This window comes from Aquarana catesbeiana, linkage group LG02, assembly GCF_042186555.1.
Source record: "Aquarana catesbeiana isolate 2022-GZ linkage group LG02, ASM4218655v1, whole genome shotgun sequence".
In the NCBI taxonomy this organism is placed as follows: Eukaryota; Metazoa; Chordata; class Amphibia; order Anura; family Ranidae; genus Aquarana; species Aquarana catesbeiana.
In genome coordinates this window covers 751,024,167-751,043,643 of record NC_133325.1, presented here as the reverse complement: position 1 = coordinate 751,043,643, position 19,477 = coordinate 751,024,167, and the positions used below count along the sequence as shown (strand labels likewise).

General features: G+C 40.2%; 1 protein-coding gene across 1 annotated transcript in view; it reads right to left on the bottom strand.

Annotated features, from left to right (window-relative positions):
* Positions 1–19,051, bottom strand: part of HUNK (hormonally up-regulated Neu-associated kinase) — a 111,566-nt gene extending 92,515 nt beyond the window's left edge. Inside the window, exon 1 of the mRNA XM_073617116.1 lies at positions 18,802–19,051. Within this exon, the coding sequence (XP_073473217.1) occupies positions 18,802–18,902 (101 nt within the window). The 5' untranslated portion in view covers positions 18,903–19,051. The remainder of the gene's footprint in view (positions 1–18,801) is intronic.
* Between the last annotated feature and the right edge of the window lie 426 nt (positions 19,052–19,477).

Sequence of the window (19,477 nt, the reverse complement as noted above, 5' to 3'; positions counted from 1 at the left end):
TATCACTGGGCCAGAAAATTATAGGAAATCTAAAATTTTTATGTTTTCAACAGAACAACAGGTTCCAGAGAGGTCACCTTCCACTGGGATACATGTTCCCTTGACAACTGTCTAAGACTGAATTTTTACTCACATTGAAGAGATGTCTACCTTTATCCTGTTTTGTGTCTGGAAAATTAAGCGAAAGGATATTTTCCCAATGAGAAAGAGACAGCAAAAATAAACAAAAAATAAATAAAAAATAACTGACAAAAGCTGGCCATACATGGCAAGAAATTTGAATAGTTGGTGGTTGACTTAAAAATTGAAAGAACCAGGTGACAAATTCTTAGCAGAACAGTGATAGCATCCAGTTAGGTGTAGTCACTTTTCGGGTGATCAGTGCTATTCGCGGGTGCTGCAGCTGTCTGAATGTAATAGCCAGCCATGTAAATTCCTCTAACCACAATTTAGCAAGGATGTGAACGTAACAAGAAGAATCTAAGCATGTATGGCTAGCCTAACCCTTGCTTATACAGAATATAAAAATAAGTTTAGGCTAGAAGTACATTTTTAGAGGAGAACAAGCACCTAGCAGACTAAATAAGCCCACACAGCAACAGCAACAGAACCTGAAAAAGCTCTCTTTCTAAAATAAACAAGAAACCAAAGGCCCGGCTGTGCTTCATCCCATGTGGTCAGCCCCTGTTCCCCCATTCCCCTCCTATTTCACTGGTGAAAATTATCTGAAAGGACTTTTCTGGTGATGCATGAGCAATCGATAAGCATTTGCCGCTCTGATTAGCTGTATGATTCTTTGAGCACATAATTATTGACCTGCAAATCGTTCTCACTGAGTGGCCAAGCTTTTTTCGAAAATTTACTCTTTTCAAACTTTAGCACTACTGTACACTGATGCCGAATGCAGAAGTTCGCCTGCAGCTTCAGAACTGCAATTCTCTATAGGTGCTGTCTGTATGTACAGAGCCATTTAGATCAGTTCTTCCCAAGGGGAGCCATTTAGATCAGTTATTTTCAAGGGGAGCCATTTAGATCAGTTCTTCTCAAGGAGTGTGCAGTGTCCATTGGTGATTGTTTTACCTGGATGTAGGCGGCCATATGTTTATGTAAGCCAATGAGCATCAGTATTTAATAGGTCTGTTGCCTGTTGGTCTCCCCTTCTGTTAACCTGAAGGTTATCTTGAACCCAAAGCCAATCTCAACCTATTTACCCTAGAGGTGCCCTTGCATTAAATTTCTGGGCTCTTTGGTTCTCAGGGAACCCCTGCTAAAAATCAGGTAATATGGGATCAGTAAGACAAATAGCCCTTACATTGGTCAGAATGTCACCCATACAGACTAATAATAGGATCATTGGTGTAATGTCAATGGCTCTGCCAAGAGGTATAGGCCTCAAACTATATGCAGGCACTATCAGATGTGAGGTCAAGCATCCACAACTCAAGGAATGCCTAGCAGCCTTCTGAGGAACCAAAGGGTTCCATGGAATCTTGGATGTGAATGGCTGCTCTAGACTTCACCTGCTGGTGAAACCTAATATTGCAGCTTTTTAAATATAATGATGCTTCATGAGCATGCTTGAAAGAGACTGAACTTCAGGCAAACCACTATAAACACTATTGATATATATATATATATATATATATATATATATATATATATATATATATATATATATATATATATATATATGGGAGCTTTTTTACCCCAAAACCTTTGTATTGTGTTAATCCTTCCTCAGTCTGTAACTGGACAGCAAAGAAGCAGAAACATATTAATGTCCTCTTTTTGTTAGCTCATACACATTGTTAGCACATGTGCACTTGATTGGCCCATAATTCTGCCCTTCCCTCTCCCATATAGCTTTATCATACAAAGGTTTACAAGAGGCTGACACCAAGTCAAATTCCGATATTTAAACTGACATTTTTTTTTAAAGAAATTATAACTGCATTCATTTCTCTTTTTTAATATCTTCTTGGAGTGAAGGTTAAAGTAAACAAGATTGGGATCCTGTTAGAGCTTTTGGAGTGGGAACTACAATCAGCAATTTGAAGAAGTTTATCAGAAGAAAAAATGGACTTCCCTTTTAAGTGAAGGATAATAATCCCCCAGGCCATATTCTCAACTGTAAAATCTTTCAGTCAACAGTCCATCCACTGCTGCTTTTCCAACATAAAATGATGTAATTACATCAGCACTTGTGTAGCTTATCCAGCTCATGCACATCAGACTATAATCATAGAGTACAGGCGGTGGTACTTAAAGAGAATTTGACTGCATTGATGGTCAAACGGCCAGCATTAGTACTATAAATGATGTTCTGAAAGGGGTCTTTAAACCCCAATTATCCCACAGCAACTAATGGCCATATTCCAGAAAGTAAGAAACATCTCTCAGCACAAGGGATTATACATGAACATACACACCCAGCTAAGAGTGTGTTTCACACATATGTAATCCTGTTGTATCACTACTTGGTATTAACAGGGATCTGGCCAATGAATCTACAGGGACAGAACATAAACAGTCATTTGTAAAATGGGATGAGAAAGGATAATGTGAATGTGAGATTTTGCATTGTTAATGTAGCATGTTTTAACCCATAATTTCTAAAAATTATGACAAAGACAAAGAATGTCTTTGAAGGTTCCCATTTATCCAGGTCTGGTATAGTTAGTAGTAATATTCAACTCGACTTGTCGTATAATGTCGACAATGTTTTATCGCACATCTTAGTTTCTTGCTCATTTCTAATGAATCAGGAACTCACCACGACACTTATAGCACTCATGGTTGAGGTATGTTCCTAACAGTCATTTGAGCTGAAGATGCTACTAGGATAAGATGCTACTAGGATTAGTGTTGAAAAGTCTCCAGAATTACATAACAAGTCTAGTTGTGACTTACTACTACTAGTTATACCAGGAGTATTGAATAAAATTCAAGGAGGTCCGGTCAGTAAAGTTTTATTCCAGCAGAAGTCTGAATCTCAATGTTTGGGGACCCAGGGGAAGGTTGGGAAGGTTTGAAGGAACCGAATTTACTTTTTGTAAATGTTTTTAAAATGATTTTTTCTGTATGTATCTGATCTAAAGAAGTCTGAATCTCATGTTTGTGCCATCAGGGTACCCTCTTATATCAGGTGCCTGTCTCAAAGTACCCCCTTACATCAGGTGCCCCCATCAGAGTACTCCTATACATCAAGTGCACTCAGTAGGGTACCATCTAACATGTGCTCCCATCAAAGTACCCCTTTACACCAGGTGCCACCAGCATACTACCCCCATACAGCAGGTGGCTCCATCAAAGTGCCCTGTTACATCAGGTACCCACAGTGCAGTACCCCCATACATCAGGTGACCCAAGCAGAATATTCTCATACATCATGGTGAACCAACCCATCAGGTACCCCTGTACCTTTGCAATTTGTCTTGTCTAAGCCAGGCAGGCAGCGGAAGGGAGCAGGCTGAGGTGGCCAGGGCACACACATAATGCTAGTGTGCTAGCAACCAATGGCTGCTATAGAAGTGGGCATTCGGCTCTGGGGATTGGCGGTTTGGATAGGAGTGTCACTCGGATCAGGTCCAGACCAAGGTCCGCAATTTAGTGCAGCCTGAGTTTTACCAATTTTTGCATGCTTGGTGGTTTACATTGTAATGATATTAATTCAAATATGCGTTCATATATAGCTACACCTATATGCCAAATATTGTTGAGGGCATCATAAAGCTGTTGGGTTTACAAAGTTAGACTTCCCTCATATGGGAAGTTATGCACATACACAAGATTCCAGCAGCAAGAATTAGCAGATACTTGCAGGTGTGGTGACAGGTGTATGTGAACAGCAGCGGCCCCTCAATCAGCAGCTACCTGCAGTTAGGGACACCCTGCTGGTTGTAGAGGTGGATTCTGAGATGTAATCTGTGAGCATCACTTTTGTGATCTTAGGGACCTCTATGATACAGGGAAATATAATACTACAATACTGTATGTCAAAGACTGCTTCTTAAAGTGTTCCCCTATTTGTATCGTCCCTTCGTCCCCCTTATTCATCCTCAATTCAGCGCTGTGCCCATCTGAGCGACTCTCCTCTCTCTGTTCACAGAGGCAGCAGGGGGAGTCATTGGCTCCTGCTGCTGTCAATCAAATTCTGTGAGCAGAGAGCAGGACAGGGCTGGGTTGAACTGCGCTGTTTGTGTCTATGGATGCAGGCAATGCAGCTCGGGAGCACTCATAGGAAGTGGCTTCCCATAGGGGTACACCATGAACAGGAGCTGCCAGAAGCGCTGGCAGGGAACCCAAGAGGAGAAGGTTCAGGCTGCTCTGAGTAGGTAAGTATAAAATGTTTGTTTAAAAAGAAAAAAAAGTGAAACTTTATAATCACTTTAATTACCCATCTATGAGAAATCGACTAATGAGTCTGGATGAGTTCTTAATTGAAGTTTATTTGTCAGTTTCTAAAAGTGGAAGCAGGACAAATCTTAATTACACCTATAAGCTAATTTCAGGAAGCATAGCATAATGACCTGTGCTAAATGGGTGTAATTCGATTCTCTTCCCATTGGCTGGGATCATTACTGAACTGTTACCAGCTGTTGCAAGGAAGGGAGTTCTGCAAAGACGGCAAACTAAGAGAATTTCCAGCAGGGGTGTAGAAGAGCCGTATGTTTATTATGTTATATCCACAGGTTTTCCTGTTAAATTAGACCCATCTTCCAAGCACAATGAGGGTTGAAGTTCATGAGAATGCCATATCCATTCCACCGATCCTGAGCTATCCATGAGAGGAGGAACATGTGAAATAGACATTCTTTGTCAGTTGATTGCAATGGGTCAAAGCAGCAGGGAATATTTTTTCAGCGATGTGTAATCATTCGTAAGTGGGAAATGTACAAAAAAAAAATCCACTCTCACAGGTTGATTTTTTTCGGTGTTGTTGGCCTATCGGGTGTATTGCTTTACTAGAAATCCATAATTTTTCTTAAACAAACAATAGACCTATGTTTGCTCTTTTGTTTTTTTAAAGGGTAGGCTTACAGTTATAGGGCATGTTCAGCAAAAACAATGATACATTGGTATTCATGCATGGAATGGAGTAGAACCCAACCACTGGAGTATGTTGCAACTTAAGCTGGCCATACACAGAAAATAATTTTACCAGTTCTTGATGAATCTGGAGAAATTTGAGCCATGGGTGGCCCTGTCAGCACCCTCCCAATCAAAATCCTTAAATCTGAATGGCTGGAACATTATTGGCCCAATAGTGGTTGCATCCAAATGCAGACTGTCAAAATACAATATCCAGCAGGGGAGATTCCTCCATCCAAAATGTTTAGTAAGAATGGGGGATCCATAGATTTCTCTTGTTCAGCCCCTGAGCTAAACCAGTAAAATTGTATGATGTATGACCAGCTTTAGTGACATATAATTCAACCAATTGTGCTGGAAGGATGATCTCACTTTTTAATGTGCACCTGACCTATAAGAAATCTAGATTTGCCATCTTATTGAGAACATCTAGAATAGGTCATTGTCTCCAAGCAGCAACCTGAAAATGTACAATGTGTCTTGGATACTTTCTGAAATATAATATGCCTAGAAAATTCTTTGTCTTAAGTCTCATAGCTGTATATTTACAGTGTTCGATCATCTAACGTACTGCTGTCTCACAAATCTGCAGTGAGATTTGGTGATGTCTCTACTGTTGTGCTCACTGTTCTCCTTGCTGGAGAGGAAGCTGTCCCTGAAGAACTGTAGTGCAAGGATCACCCTGCTCCTAATTAATTTATTCTGGTAATCAGTTCTTCTATTGCCTCTTCTGATGCTTCTTTATCATTATTATCTAACCCACCAGTTATCAGTGGGGAGCAGCTCTGGCATAGAAAGGTAAAGTCCTACTCCTCTACCAAGATGACCTCCTCTATAAAGATACAAAATGAGAAACAAGGCATGGTAAGTCACTAATGGGGAATTTTATTAACCACAGGTAATACAGACTGGCTGTCTTTTTGGGCACAGCTTCCAGAGTTGCATAAAAAGTAATCAGGAATCTAATGTCTGCTTCTAAAAGCACAAGGTCATCATAACTAAAAGTAAAAAGAAGTAAAAACATTCTATTCTATTTGCCTTTAGTAAATCAACCCCATTGGCTCACCGCTCTGCTCAATGAAGGGTTGATTTACTAAAGACAAATAGATTGTGCGCTTTGCAAAGTGCAGCTGCACTCTGTAAATGCAGTTGCCCCAGAGCTTAGTAAATGAGGTAAAGCTTCACTTTGTAAAGAACACCCAATCACGTACAAGGAAAATAAAAAAACAGCATTTTTGCTTGCACATGATTGGATGATGGAAGTCAGCAGAGCTTCTGCTCATTTACTAAGCTCTGGAGCAACTGCACTTTGCAAAGTGCACGGTCTATTTGCCTTTAGTAAATCAACCCAAGTTCTTAAATCTTATTAACATGTTCCCTGTCAGCACACATGTCTAATGCTAGCAGCATTTAAAGATACATTTAATTATTCTTTGTTTTTCTCTTATTTATTTCAACCTATTTCAACTCACTTTGCTGCTGCAATATCCAGCTTTAAAGAGCATTGTCTCCCAGTTAGCAACTTACTTTAGCCACACTGCCATCTAGTGGGACAAAACTCGCACTACAACCGCTCTGTGCAGTTATATCTCTTTGTCTTCATGATTGCTTTTTGTGTTCTACCAAGCGTACAAACTAAAGCTGTTATTTTTGTTAATGCAGGGAGAACAGCCGCAGGCAAGCTTCTGTTGCTGCTTAGAACACCGTTTCCTTTTTGGAATGGAAGAAAAAAGAAAAAATATTGCTGTTCGGCGAAGAAAAGACTGGAGCGCACACAATGGCGAGGGCACAAAGGGATTCTGTTTATGCTCCTCTCCTCAGCATGCAATGATTTCTTACTTATTTACAGCAGATGAATAATACAAAACTGAGCTCAGGCTGGGCTCTGAAACGCCATTTGAAAAAAAAAAAAAAATGCAAGCTGGTATTACAAGACGTGCTTTGCAAAATTACAGTGTTGCCCTGCACAAGGTGGAATTATACTGCCATTGTGATTACATTGGAACTTTGTGACCTGATGTACCAGGGATACAAAAGAACAGTGCCATCGCTGTGCCGCCAGTAGAGGTGGAGGGAATCCCGGAGGAAAAGGGATGATTTGTTAGAGATAATGGTCTTTTTAAGTCCGCCAGATGTTTAATTACCTGTGTGGTGGTAGACTGGGCTTTGGGACATGTTGTCCTAATTCAGATTAGTCATTTTTTAACCAAAGATAAATTCTAGAATATAGTTTGCCATCTACAGCAATGAGAGTCTTGCAAATTTAAATTCTTAGAATTCATGTGTGTTTAAAGTAGAACCACGGCCTCTCATTAAAAAGAAAAAAAAAAGCTTCATTTTTTATACATACATCTGCACTTACAGAGGTAGATTTACTAAAGGCAAATAGACTGTTGCTCCAGAGCTTAGTATACACTATATTACCAAAAATATTGGGACACCTGCCTTTACAGGCACATGAACTTTAATGGCATCCCAGTCTTAACCCATAGGGTTCAATATTGAGTTGGCCATCCCTTGGCAGCTATAACAGCTTCAACTCTTCTGGGAAGGCTGTCCACAAGGTTTAGGAGTGTGTCTATGGGAATATTTGACCCTTCTTCCAGAAACACATTTGTGAGGTCAGGCACTGATGTGGACAAAGAAGCACTGGCTCGCAGTCTCCGCTCTAATTAATCCCAAAGGTGACGTCAGGACTCTGCGCAGGCCAGTCATGTTCCTCCACCCCAAATTCGCTCATCCACACTATATTGGCAAAAGTATTGGGCTACCCCTCCAAATCATTGGGTGGAGGGGGGATTATGGTGTGGGGTTGTTTTTCTGGGGTTGGGCTTGGCCCCTTAGTTCCAGTGAAGGGAATTTTTAAGGTGTCAGCCTACCAAGACATTTTGGACAATTTGATGCTCCCAACTTTGTGGGAACAGTTTGGGGATGGGCCCCTTCCTGTTCCAACGTGACTGCACAAAGCAAGGTCCATAAAGACATGGATGAGCGTGTTTGGGGTGGAGGAACTTGACTGGCCTGCACAGAGTCCTGACCTCAACCCGATAGAACACCTTTGGTGAGAAGTCCTGGCTCACAGAGACTGTGAGCCAGGACTTCTCATCCAACATCAGTGCCTGACCTCACAAATGCTCTTCTGGAAGAATGGTCAAACATTCCCATAGACACACTCCTAAACCTTGTGGACAGCCTTCCCAGAGTTGAAGCTGTTATAGCTACAAAGGGTGGGCCAACTCAATATTGAACCCTGCGGACTAAGACTGGGATGTGATTAAAGATCATGTGTGTGTAAAGGCAGGCGTCCCAATATTTTTGGTAATATAGTATATGAGCAGAAGTTCAGCTAACTTCCATCATCCAATTATGTACAAGCAAAGAAGCTTGTTTGTTTTATTTTGCATGCATGTGATTGGGTATTCTCTGTAGCAACTTTGCAAGGTGCACAGTCTATCTGCATCAACAACACAGTTTTCTCTTAGCCCCCCTACAAAGCCCCACAAATACCTGTTTATCCTGCCAGTCCACCTAATGCAGCTTTTTTGATAAGGTGGCAACAATGCTGCACTGCTCCTGAATTCAGAGCAGAGTGGCCACTTTCATGTAGGCTGTCCCTGATTGTACTACAGTAAGATGAGAAGGTGTTGCTGGCTATTAGCACTGATGTCACTACTACTGGTTTAGAAGCCTGTAACTTGTCAATCAGCACCTGGCCACACCTAGTCCCTCCCACTGCTCTCTAGATTGACAGCACTGTGCCTGCTGCTGAAACCCTCCCACTGTGAGCTACAGTGTCTGGGAGGGGAGTGTGTGAGACACCAATGGCTCGGCCAAGGAAACTAAAGGAAGTTTTATGTTTTCTTTATGAGGCTTTTACACCACATAATAACTGGACTTGGGACTAGAATGTAATAAAGATGCCGTTACATGTATTTTAAAAGTGTTTGTTACCCCAACATTTCATATTCCTGATATGTGGCTGCTGTACCATGTACTTGTATGAGAAAGTATCCTGTTCTCTTTGTATTGCTTCCTTTATGTAAAATCCCTGGTGTTCCTGCCAGCCCCTCTGCTTTCCTATTATAAACTGACCACACTAAGCAGGCAAACACACCAAGGTCAGTTCTCTAGCTATGCTGGGAACTCAGTGTACTCTCCTAGAAATTATCAGACTTGTCCTGACACGCCTCCCGCTGCGCAGCCATTCACTGGGAAGCTCAGTGTACTGCCGCTTCCCCTTCCCCAGCTCTTATGCAGCTGAGAACAGGAATGTGATCACTTATAAGAAAGGGAAAAAAAAGGTATGTATAATGTTTTTTTTGTATATATCTATACAAAATTGTTTTGCCTTTCGTTTGTATTTTAAACTGAATGGATTCGTTTACAAGGTAATCATTTACAATCACTTTAAGTACCAAATCATTGTGCAATTTATCAAAGATCTCTGACCTCATAGAAATTAAATGAAAGTATAGGGTTTTTTTTTTTAATTCCGACCCTAGTTAAAGCTTTATTTTTAATTTTGCAGACAGTGGGGAAGGGTTAAACTGTTGGCCAGGAATTTTTGGGATGGCTGTGCCTCTGTTAAGGAGAATTCTCCTCATTTCCTTTGTGGTCATCAGAACAGGAATTCAAAGGAAAGGTCTCCAACTGGGACATAGACAGCAGGAAATATCTGGCACATTGCAGTTGAAAGATATTTTCAATAGGAGTGGAACACAAAATATAGATGACTTACAGTATATGGAAACCTTCTCCTTGTAACACAACCCATTCAGTTTAAAACTTAAGGCACAACACTTTTGTATAACTATAAAAACATAATAAATAACATTTTCCCTTTTTTATAAGTGATCACATTCCATCTATTCTCATTTGCATAAAGAGCTCAACGAGTTAGAATAGGAGAAGCAGCAGCACAATGGTTTCTCCAATGAATGGCTGTCAGGGGGGTGTCAGGACAAGTCTGATCATTGGAGGATAGCAGGTTGCGTTCTAGCACAGCTAGAGAACTGACCATGCCGCACCCTTATGCCTAGTGTGGTCAGTTTTTGATAGGAATGCAAGGAGACTGGCAGGAACACCAGGGATTTTACACAAAGGAAGCAATACAAAGAGAACAGGATACGTCTTCATACAAGTACATGGTACAGGTTTATGTATTCTTTAAGGTGTATGCCAACCCTGAAATCAGCTTCTCTTATTTGCACCATTTAGCTCTGTAAAATCTACTATTTTTCCTGTTCAATCAGTCAGAAATTAAGAGCTGTCATGTGTATTGTTCACTCTACCAGTGTGATCTCAGAAAGCGTAATCAGCCCTCCCTGTTCTTTCTATGGACTACAGAATAATTACTCTCTATGTTGTATGGAGGTGAGGAAAGGGGGAGGGATTCAGTAGGTTTGCAAAGGACAGCTGGGCAGGGCTGACACCAATTCCTCTAAATTACAGTCTACAAGATGTGTTCGGGTATTTCAGATCCACGGGTATTTTTCTGCACTTGCAAAGAGTTCAAAATTGCGCAGAAATGTGCTGCTCTTTAAAAATGTTGCCCTGACAAACATAAGTACATCTTTATTCATGAGCAAATAAAACATCAAATGCCGAGCTTATATCAGACAAGCTAAAAGTAAAATGGCAAAATTTCCAACCTAAAGAACAGATTCACTTCAAAGGCAATCTGCCTACAAACAAGAGTGCCTGGGCATTCAACTGTTCAATAATTAAAGGGTAACTACACTTTTGTGGGGGGGGGGGGGGGGGGGGATAGCAAATAAAGAAAAAATAATATAGCGTATACAATTGTGATACAAATTGTATTGTAACTGAATGTTATTAAAAAATACCTTTCCTTTTCAATCTGCAATCCGCTGTAATTTTCTATAAATGCAATGCAATATGGCTACATGGAGTTGTTCTGTACACAGCATGTGTACAGAACTCCTCCCAGAAACATCATTTCCTGCTTGTGTGATTGGCTCACCAATTTTCCCACAAGTCTGCCCTAAGATACAAATCAGATTTCAGGCATCCCCTGCAACAAAAATGTCATTTTTGCTGAGATATTTTCAAAAGGAACATGTCTAAAGGGATGCAGGCCCAGCAGATTTCCCCATTAGTGCTGTGCAGCTGCCACAGCTGACTGATAATTATGAAACCCATTATACCCACTCAGACACAGACAAACACACAGGAGTTTATTTAGAATAACAAAAGGTAGGGATCTGCAACAAAGTTTGTTATAATCCTTGCAAAGTACAGAGATCACCTAGAGGGGAATGTTTTTTTTCTCAACAAAAGTAGAGTTACTTTAAAAAAATACTTTTTGTTTAATAAAGGGTTATAGTTCACCTTTCCATAAAAAAATGTGGGGTGAGGTGAGTGCAGGGTGTTGGTTCATCTTTTCATTTTTTTTTTCTGAAAAGGTGAACAAACCCTTTAAGCAGAAATTATATGTTAATAAGTGAACAGTTGCACCGGCATCATGAATTTTCCACATCTGATTACTCAGCAATGGCAGTACGAGTGCAAATAACAGAGGTGATTTCTGTGTTCTACAACCTCAGTCTTCAAGTACCCCCAACGGGCCACGTTTTCAGGTTTTCCTTTACTTTGCACAGCTGCTTTAAATCCATATCAATGACATGGTATTGATAAGAGCTATTTTATCTAAGGGAAGTTCCCAAAACATGGCCTGTTGGGGGTACTTGAGGACTGAGGTTGAGAACCACTGCTCTACAACACCGATCTTTAATCACATGTATATTAAAGTAGGGAATTTAAGTTAAACATAATTTGAAATTAAATCTCCAAAAATATATATATATATATTTTTTCAGTTTAAAGAAAAGAGGAGAAAAAAAACATATATTTGATTACCAAGATATCCTGGCATGATTAGTAATAATCACCCCTATGTGCTCATGATGGTTTCCTGTCCTGCTGTGCTTGCAGATTGCTGAAGTCTCCTTGCTATTAAGTTCTGAAATTGCGCCATCTAGTGGTCAAGATCTATAAAGCACTGTACAGCACAGTCAGGATAATTGCAATGTGCCGGATTACTCCCAAAGGTAACATAATGTGCAATACTGTATTCCTTCAAGACACTGGAAATGGTGTTTGCTGAAATTATGTGAACTGTATCCTGCATTGTTGGCTTTATTGGCCCCACAGATGATCTTTTCTTCTCATCTTAGTGCAGTCAACCTTGAATGTAGTTTTAACAATTTACTATTGGGGTTGATTTACTAAAGGCAAATAGACTGTGCATGTTTCCAATTGCAGTTACACTCTGCAAGAGCAGTTGCTCCAGAGCTTAGTAAATGAGCAGAAGCTCTGCTGACTTCCATCATCCAATCACGTGCAAGCAAAAATGCTGTTTTTTTTTTATCTAGCTTGCATGTGATTGGTTATTCTTTGCATTGTGAAGTTTTACCTAATTTACTAAGCTCTGGAGCAACTGCACTTTGAAAAGTACACAGTCTACTTCCCTTTAGTAAATCAAACCCAATATGTTACAGAAGCGCAAAATTAGGTTTAGTGTATATACAGCACCTACGTAGCACGAAATTATAAGGGAAGGGTCCTAGACATGAAAGCTATGGGTTCCAGGATATTCTCACATGTAGGTGGATACTGATGGATTGACATTGATTGGTGGTACAGTTCTTGACTGTACTACCATTGTCATGAAATCTAACTCGTAATGCTGCAGATGGGTCCAAAATAATTAGAAATGCCTACTAATAGCACATTGCAACTGTGTCTATACAGCCATAACTTATCATGAATAAAAAAAAAGTCTAGTGGTGTAGAGTTTTGGGCATGGGCCTGTATATATCTGCCCCTATTAAACATACTAAACCTCTAAACCTCTAAAATCCTTAATCAAGTCATTTCTGACTCATTTTGTTTTGGGTGGGGGCAGTCTGTATATCACATTTAGCTGTGTTCTTTACACCAAGTAGCGTGCCTTAGCTATCTTCTACCATTAGAGCACATGCAACAAAAAGTCAAATGCATTTATTTATTGGGCACTGCAGTGCAACAGAGTTTACTGTATCGCATTTGCAGCTCACTGATTGCTTTCATTTGCAGTCCAGAATTGCTGTTTAATGCGTGGTATATTTACAAAAATTAGAGCTATCTATCTATCTATCTATCTATCTATCTATCTATCTATCTATCTATCTATCTATCTATCTATCTATCTATCTATCTGTAGCGCTGGTAGATTTTTAATCTACCGCTTATATGTAAATTTAATGGGTCATCTTTTCTGTACATAGTTCAGATTTAATCTATAGCTAAATTAGCTTCTGTTCCAACCTTGGTTGTGTTGCATGCAGTTCCACTCCGTCGCCTGTAGGTGTCGGTGTCACTACAGACCAGAGGTTGTCCCCTGCGGTGAATTCTGGGAAGGGGTATTTAAGGGACAGATGCCATATTTCTGGGTCTTTTCGTTCCACCTGCTGGCCCTCCTGGCTGACAGGTATGTGCTAGGAGTCCTACCTCGTGGTCCTCCGGACCAGAGGACCGCGTTGCTGCTGCGTGTGGATGGGCCCAGAAGTCTGTCTGGGGCATACTACAACTGCTGCGGAGATGGTCCTGTGCTGTCTGTCCTGCGGGAAGAAGCTGGACAATTGAGAAGAATCCAGGGGAGGACCCGTCATGGAAGGATCATGCGGAGCGCTGGTCTGGAGAGGGGCCTGGTGACTCAATTGGAGGACGCATCTTAAGTTAACCTACCACATAGTACTGCCGGGTCGGCTTAAAGGTTCTGGTACTGTGTTGCTGTTCACTGAAAACTACTACATCCTGTGGCAGAGGATCGTACAGTTTTGCTCTACTCAAGTCTGTGGCAGAGACTTTTTGTTCGTGCTGCGCACCGGCTGCCAGGTTAGTGAGAGAAACCTATCCGGGCGGGCAAAGATTTAATCCTGAACTGAAGATACATTCATCCCTGAGATTTCAATTCCTTGATGCTACACCAAGAAAAGGTATTTGAACTTCCCTGCAACTCTTCTTCTACCTCTTTCCTGCTACTTCTTCCAGTTATCTCCCATTAAAGCATTGGAAAAGTATTAAAGTGACTGGTGCCTACATTGTTAGATGGTAACTTCAACGTGGACTTTAAATCTGGTATTGGTGAAACTACAGGTAAAAAGGTGACGGAAACAGCCCGCTTTAAATCAGCAGCTCCACCGTGAGTTATTGCTACATATCTATTTACCATCCCTATAGGAATTTTTTTTTCTTTTACTCAAATAGAGTTTTATTGAAAGAACAATAGATGAAAATAAGCAGTACAGTTTACAAAATCTTGTACATATTAAACATATTAAGCAGCGAATAATTTCTACTCAGTACAGCATCACACTTCTTGTATCGGCCAAAAATAAACCATTCAAACAGAGGCCTGCTACGAGGAGTGGATATCCCGGGTGCCATACTCCCTACGGTGCCTATCACCTCCCCTTTACAGAAGTAGTCGGTCCATAATTAGATCAACCTCAGCCAACCCAGGAACGTCTAGTCATTGTGCCCAGGTTTTGTCAAATTTTTTCACACTCTCCCTGTATTGATAAATGTACTTTTCCAGCCTAATAGCGTCACCCATTTGATTTAGCCACTCCTTTACCGTGGGGGGTTCTACTGATTTCCAGTGTCTCAAGATTAATTTCCTAGCCTGGAAGAGAGCCCCAACTATCGCTAGTCTAGAGGGTTCCTCCTCAGGGATATTGTCTATAATTCCCAGCAAGCACAGTTTAGGGTATCCAATAAGCTGGACCTGAAATACCCGGTTAATGGTTTCCAGCACCTCCTTCCAGTAGATATGCAATTTAGGGCACCTCCAAAGCATGTGGATCAAGTCACCGTTGTCCCTTATACACCTTGTGTGCAGGAAGGATCATCTCGCACACCCATTCTCACCAGTCTAGCTGGCATGTAATGGACTCGCAGGACTGGGACAACTTTTGGGCCAAGTTTAAGGAGCATATGGGAACTGCCGAAAGAGCCTCCTCCCATTGGTCTTCCTCAAATTCTCCTATATGCCTCTCCCACTTGGATATGATCCCTGCTGTGCTGTCAGGAAGGAATTTGTTAAGCAGCATAGAGTAGCTGCACGAAATGAAGCCTTTGTATGAGGTTACTTCCCTCATGTAATTGAAAATGGGCGTGGAGCTCTGAGTCCACACCTCAATGTCCAATTGGGCCTTAACCGCGTGTTGGAGTTGGAAATAATAGAACTGCATGGAGGCAGGGAGTCTAAATTCTGACTGTAAAGCAGGGAACGGGCGAAGTTTACCATCTCTAAATATTTGTGTCATATGTGTGATCCCATTTGCCATCTCATGCCATATTGTAGTTTCTCCAACTCCAAGTATCGCTTGTTTCCCCAGATGGGGCTATACCTGGTGAAACCCTCTACTTGTTGTCTATAGGAATTATTAAGCAGTTAGTTCAAACATGCATTGCTGGAAGCTTTAGCTCCATACATATCATGCAATTTATTCCTGGTCATCTGTTCTAACTTGTAGCATAACACATTATCTATGTATCATCTATCTATTTATTATCTATGTAACTATCTATTTATCTGTCTCTACCGTTCATATATGTATTAGTAAGCATTTAGTTCAAATATGCGTTGCTTGAACATCAGCTCCATACACACTGTGCAATGTATTCCTGGTCATCTTTTCTATTTTCAATCCACATATGGCATAATTATGTATCTATCTATCTATCTATCTATCTATCTATCTATCTATCTATCTATCTATCTATCTATCTATCTATCTATCTATCTATCATTAAGCAATCAGTGCAAAAATGCATTGTTTGAACATCAGCTCTATACACACCATGCAATGTATTCCAGGGCATCTGTTCTGCCACGAGTCTACACACAGCATTAGTAACATTGCCACGTGTATTTCCATGTGATATGGGGCACCGCTTTGTGCTACAAGAAATCTAAAGCAGATCACATTGAATGTACACATGTACATATAATTGTTGATCTGATATCAAACGTATATACCCAGCAAGAAAGCAGAGCAAGTTTGGACACCTCACACCTTCCTGCTATTACATATTCCCCTAATGTGCCAGCAGTACCTAGCATGGTATGTTGGGACTTGTAGTTCCTCAGTAACAATACAGATTCCTGATGCTTCTAAGGGGAATAATTATAAAGATGTGTGCATAGTTTTATCATATCCACTATGACAGGTTCAAAATCAATGATATCAGCATACTTTGATATATATATAGAGAGAGAGAGAGAGAGAGAGAGAGAGAGAGAGAGAGAGAGAGAGAGAGAGAGAGAGAGAGAGAGAGAGAGAGAGAGAGAGAGAGAGAGAGAGAGAGAGAGGAGAGAGATGTATATATAAAGAGCTATACATGTATAGATATATATAGATATATATATCTATATATCTATAGATATCTATAAATATCTATCTATCTATCTATCTATCTATCTATCTATCTATCTATCTATCTATCTATCTATCTATCTATATCTATAGATAGATATAGATATATATTCTATTATATATATATATCTATATATATAGATATATATATAGATATATCTATATATATATCTATATATATAGATATATATATATATATCTATATATATAAATACATATTAAATAACATCATAAATAATATCATACAAAGACCAATATTAAGACTTCACTCTGTAACACTCCTGATAGACGTGGCAGACAGCGGACCCGAATATGTTCTTTATACAATAACCCATTGTTACCCAGAACACTACTACAAGCATAGTTAATATGCAGCGATGACTGTACGTCTCACATTTTTATGCCAGTATTGTTATAATTATTATTATTGGCAGTAATTAGTCTTCCTGAATGAACAAAAGGAGCAACTTACAAATGAATAACAATGCAAAAGCAAGTCATAGAGCGTGAAAACATGAGTCTCTCGGTGAAAATGATCTAGGATTCCGCCAAGCCATCATAGTGACAATCAGTCTTTTATACAGAACTGCTAACATAGCACAGAGAAGCCAAGAGCTTTGTAGTCTCACTAGAGTAAGCACCATGTACATTGTACTCAGCTGGTCATATACTGTGTGTATATATATATATATATATATATATATATATATATATATATATATATATATATATATATATATATAGTATATATAACATACATAGCTCTAACTCTTTGCTTTTTGTGCAAGTGGCTGCAGGGCACTATACATGTAAAGTTGCAGCAATATGATTTATTTCTAAACAATTCTGAATCTGGTCCCCAAGAACCACAGAGAGGGAAGATTTACTAAACCTGGGGGCATTCAGAATCTGGTGCAGCTGTACATGGTAGCCAATTCCTTTCTAACTTCAGCTTGGTCAATTAAGCTTTGGCAATAAAACCTGGACGCTGATTGTTTTCTATGCAGAACTGCACCACACTTTGCACTCTCCGGTTTTAGTAAATAACCCCAGTTGTCTTTACAGGATTCCAGGTGAAACGGCATCCTTAGAGCGGAGAAATGTGGAGTTAAACCTTAAGAGGTGCATTTATAAAGCAGTGAAACTGGCATTCACCAAACATTCACTACAGGTGAATCTTCCTGTTGCATGGGATTTAAATTAGTAGTAGTTGATTCACCGCTGGTGAATGGTTTGTGACAGTAAAATGCACTGCTTTGTAAATATGCCCCTTGTCTTTTATCGCAACCTGATGTATTGTTTTATTGGTACTCGATTGGTTGCTATATTAGTATAGCAGTATCGTCTCATTATCTGCCCCTGGATTGTGTGCTACTTTTTTTTAATTATTATTAATCAATCAGTGCAACTGTTCCTGTAAACTGTTAGCAATGAGCACAGCTGTGCTCCTACCTGGAACTGTTAAAACAGGCGCTGTCCGTGGTTCCGTAGAACTGGAAACACTCCCCTTAAAGTACAGCCATACGAGAAGGGCTGACCCCAAGTTGGCCACTATAGAATCCGATTGTCCAATCTCCTTTAGACTTACCAAAACTATGTAAAATCCAAAACAGTTGATTGCATTTTTATCCAATCAGGCAGGCCTTGGCACTGCACAGTTGATGGTCGATCTACAGGAGATTGTACAATCAGATTGCATAGTGCATGGCCTGCTTCATTCTGCAAAGGCTAGTTGTCCAGGCTGCCTTCACTACTTCTAAGCCTCAGACTCCATACAAGCATGCAGCAAGTAAAAGAAGTCAGAATTCTTTATTCCGAATCTCTGAAGTTACTGAAGCCAAGGCATCCTTATAACAGCCAGGCAGCTAGCAATTTCAGATGCAGAGGTCAGCAATGGAAATCTCCATATGTTTTTTTTGATGACAGGTTTTTCTTTAATACACCTTAATCTAAGGACATGCCTAAAAAAAAAAAAAAAAAAAAAAAAAAAAAAAAGAGTGCACCCCATAGAGGAGAATTGGTACCCAAGAAGCATGCAAGTCTGTCCAATTTCTAATATGCAATATACAATATTAACAAACATCTGCTGCATTTAGCAGAACAGCGATACATGCAAATAAATGGATAATTGCAAAAAATAAAACTCTTGCATCAGAAGGAAAAAAAAAATTTTTTTTTTGCATAGTATATATTGCAACTCAGCATTCAAAATCTATGATGCACTGTTGCAAATAAATGGCGTAAAAGAAATCAAATGCATTATTACTTGTTGCCCTGTTCATCTTCCTCCACGTTCCAGTCCAGAGGAAGCTCCTTGCCATTATTTTCTTGGATGCAGGGTGATCTCACGGTAGTTAAGACAACCATGCTTGCTGCGATGTGACTAGTTTAGAGGCATCAGTTGATGTGCAGCCCCTCTCCCCGAGCTCCGCCAGATATAAGAAAAATCTCATTGCAGCCAGCAATACGGCGCTGACGGATTCTGGTTGGTTCAAAATAGTCACATTATCAACTTAGATTGCATGATTTCCTGCATATTAACAGGGACCGCGTTATAGATCGGGAGGGCAGGGGAGGGGGGGGGGGGCAGACATTGGTTTCTTGTTGCTTAGCAACAGCTGAATAGGAACACAGGATGGAGACAACAAAATAGTGGGGAGATGTACATCGTGATCATGCACAGCCAGAGACAATGAAAGCAGAAAGGGAAACATAAAAAGCTGGTCACGAAAAAAAAAAAATTGAAAAGGCTCAGTGGTTGGTGGCCAAACATTGGACGGCGTGTCACAATGGTTGGTGGCGGATGGGGTGCTGTGATTTAATAGGATAATGTATATCAGAAATGTGAAACCTTTTAGTTCCCGAAGGCTTTGCAGGTTTAGACAATGGCTTGCAGCTAGGCTGTTAATAATGCATAGTTAGGCTAGGTTCTGTTTGATGGA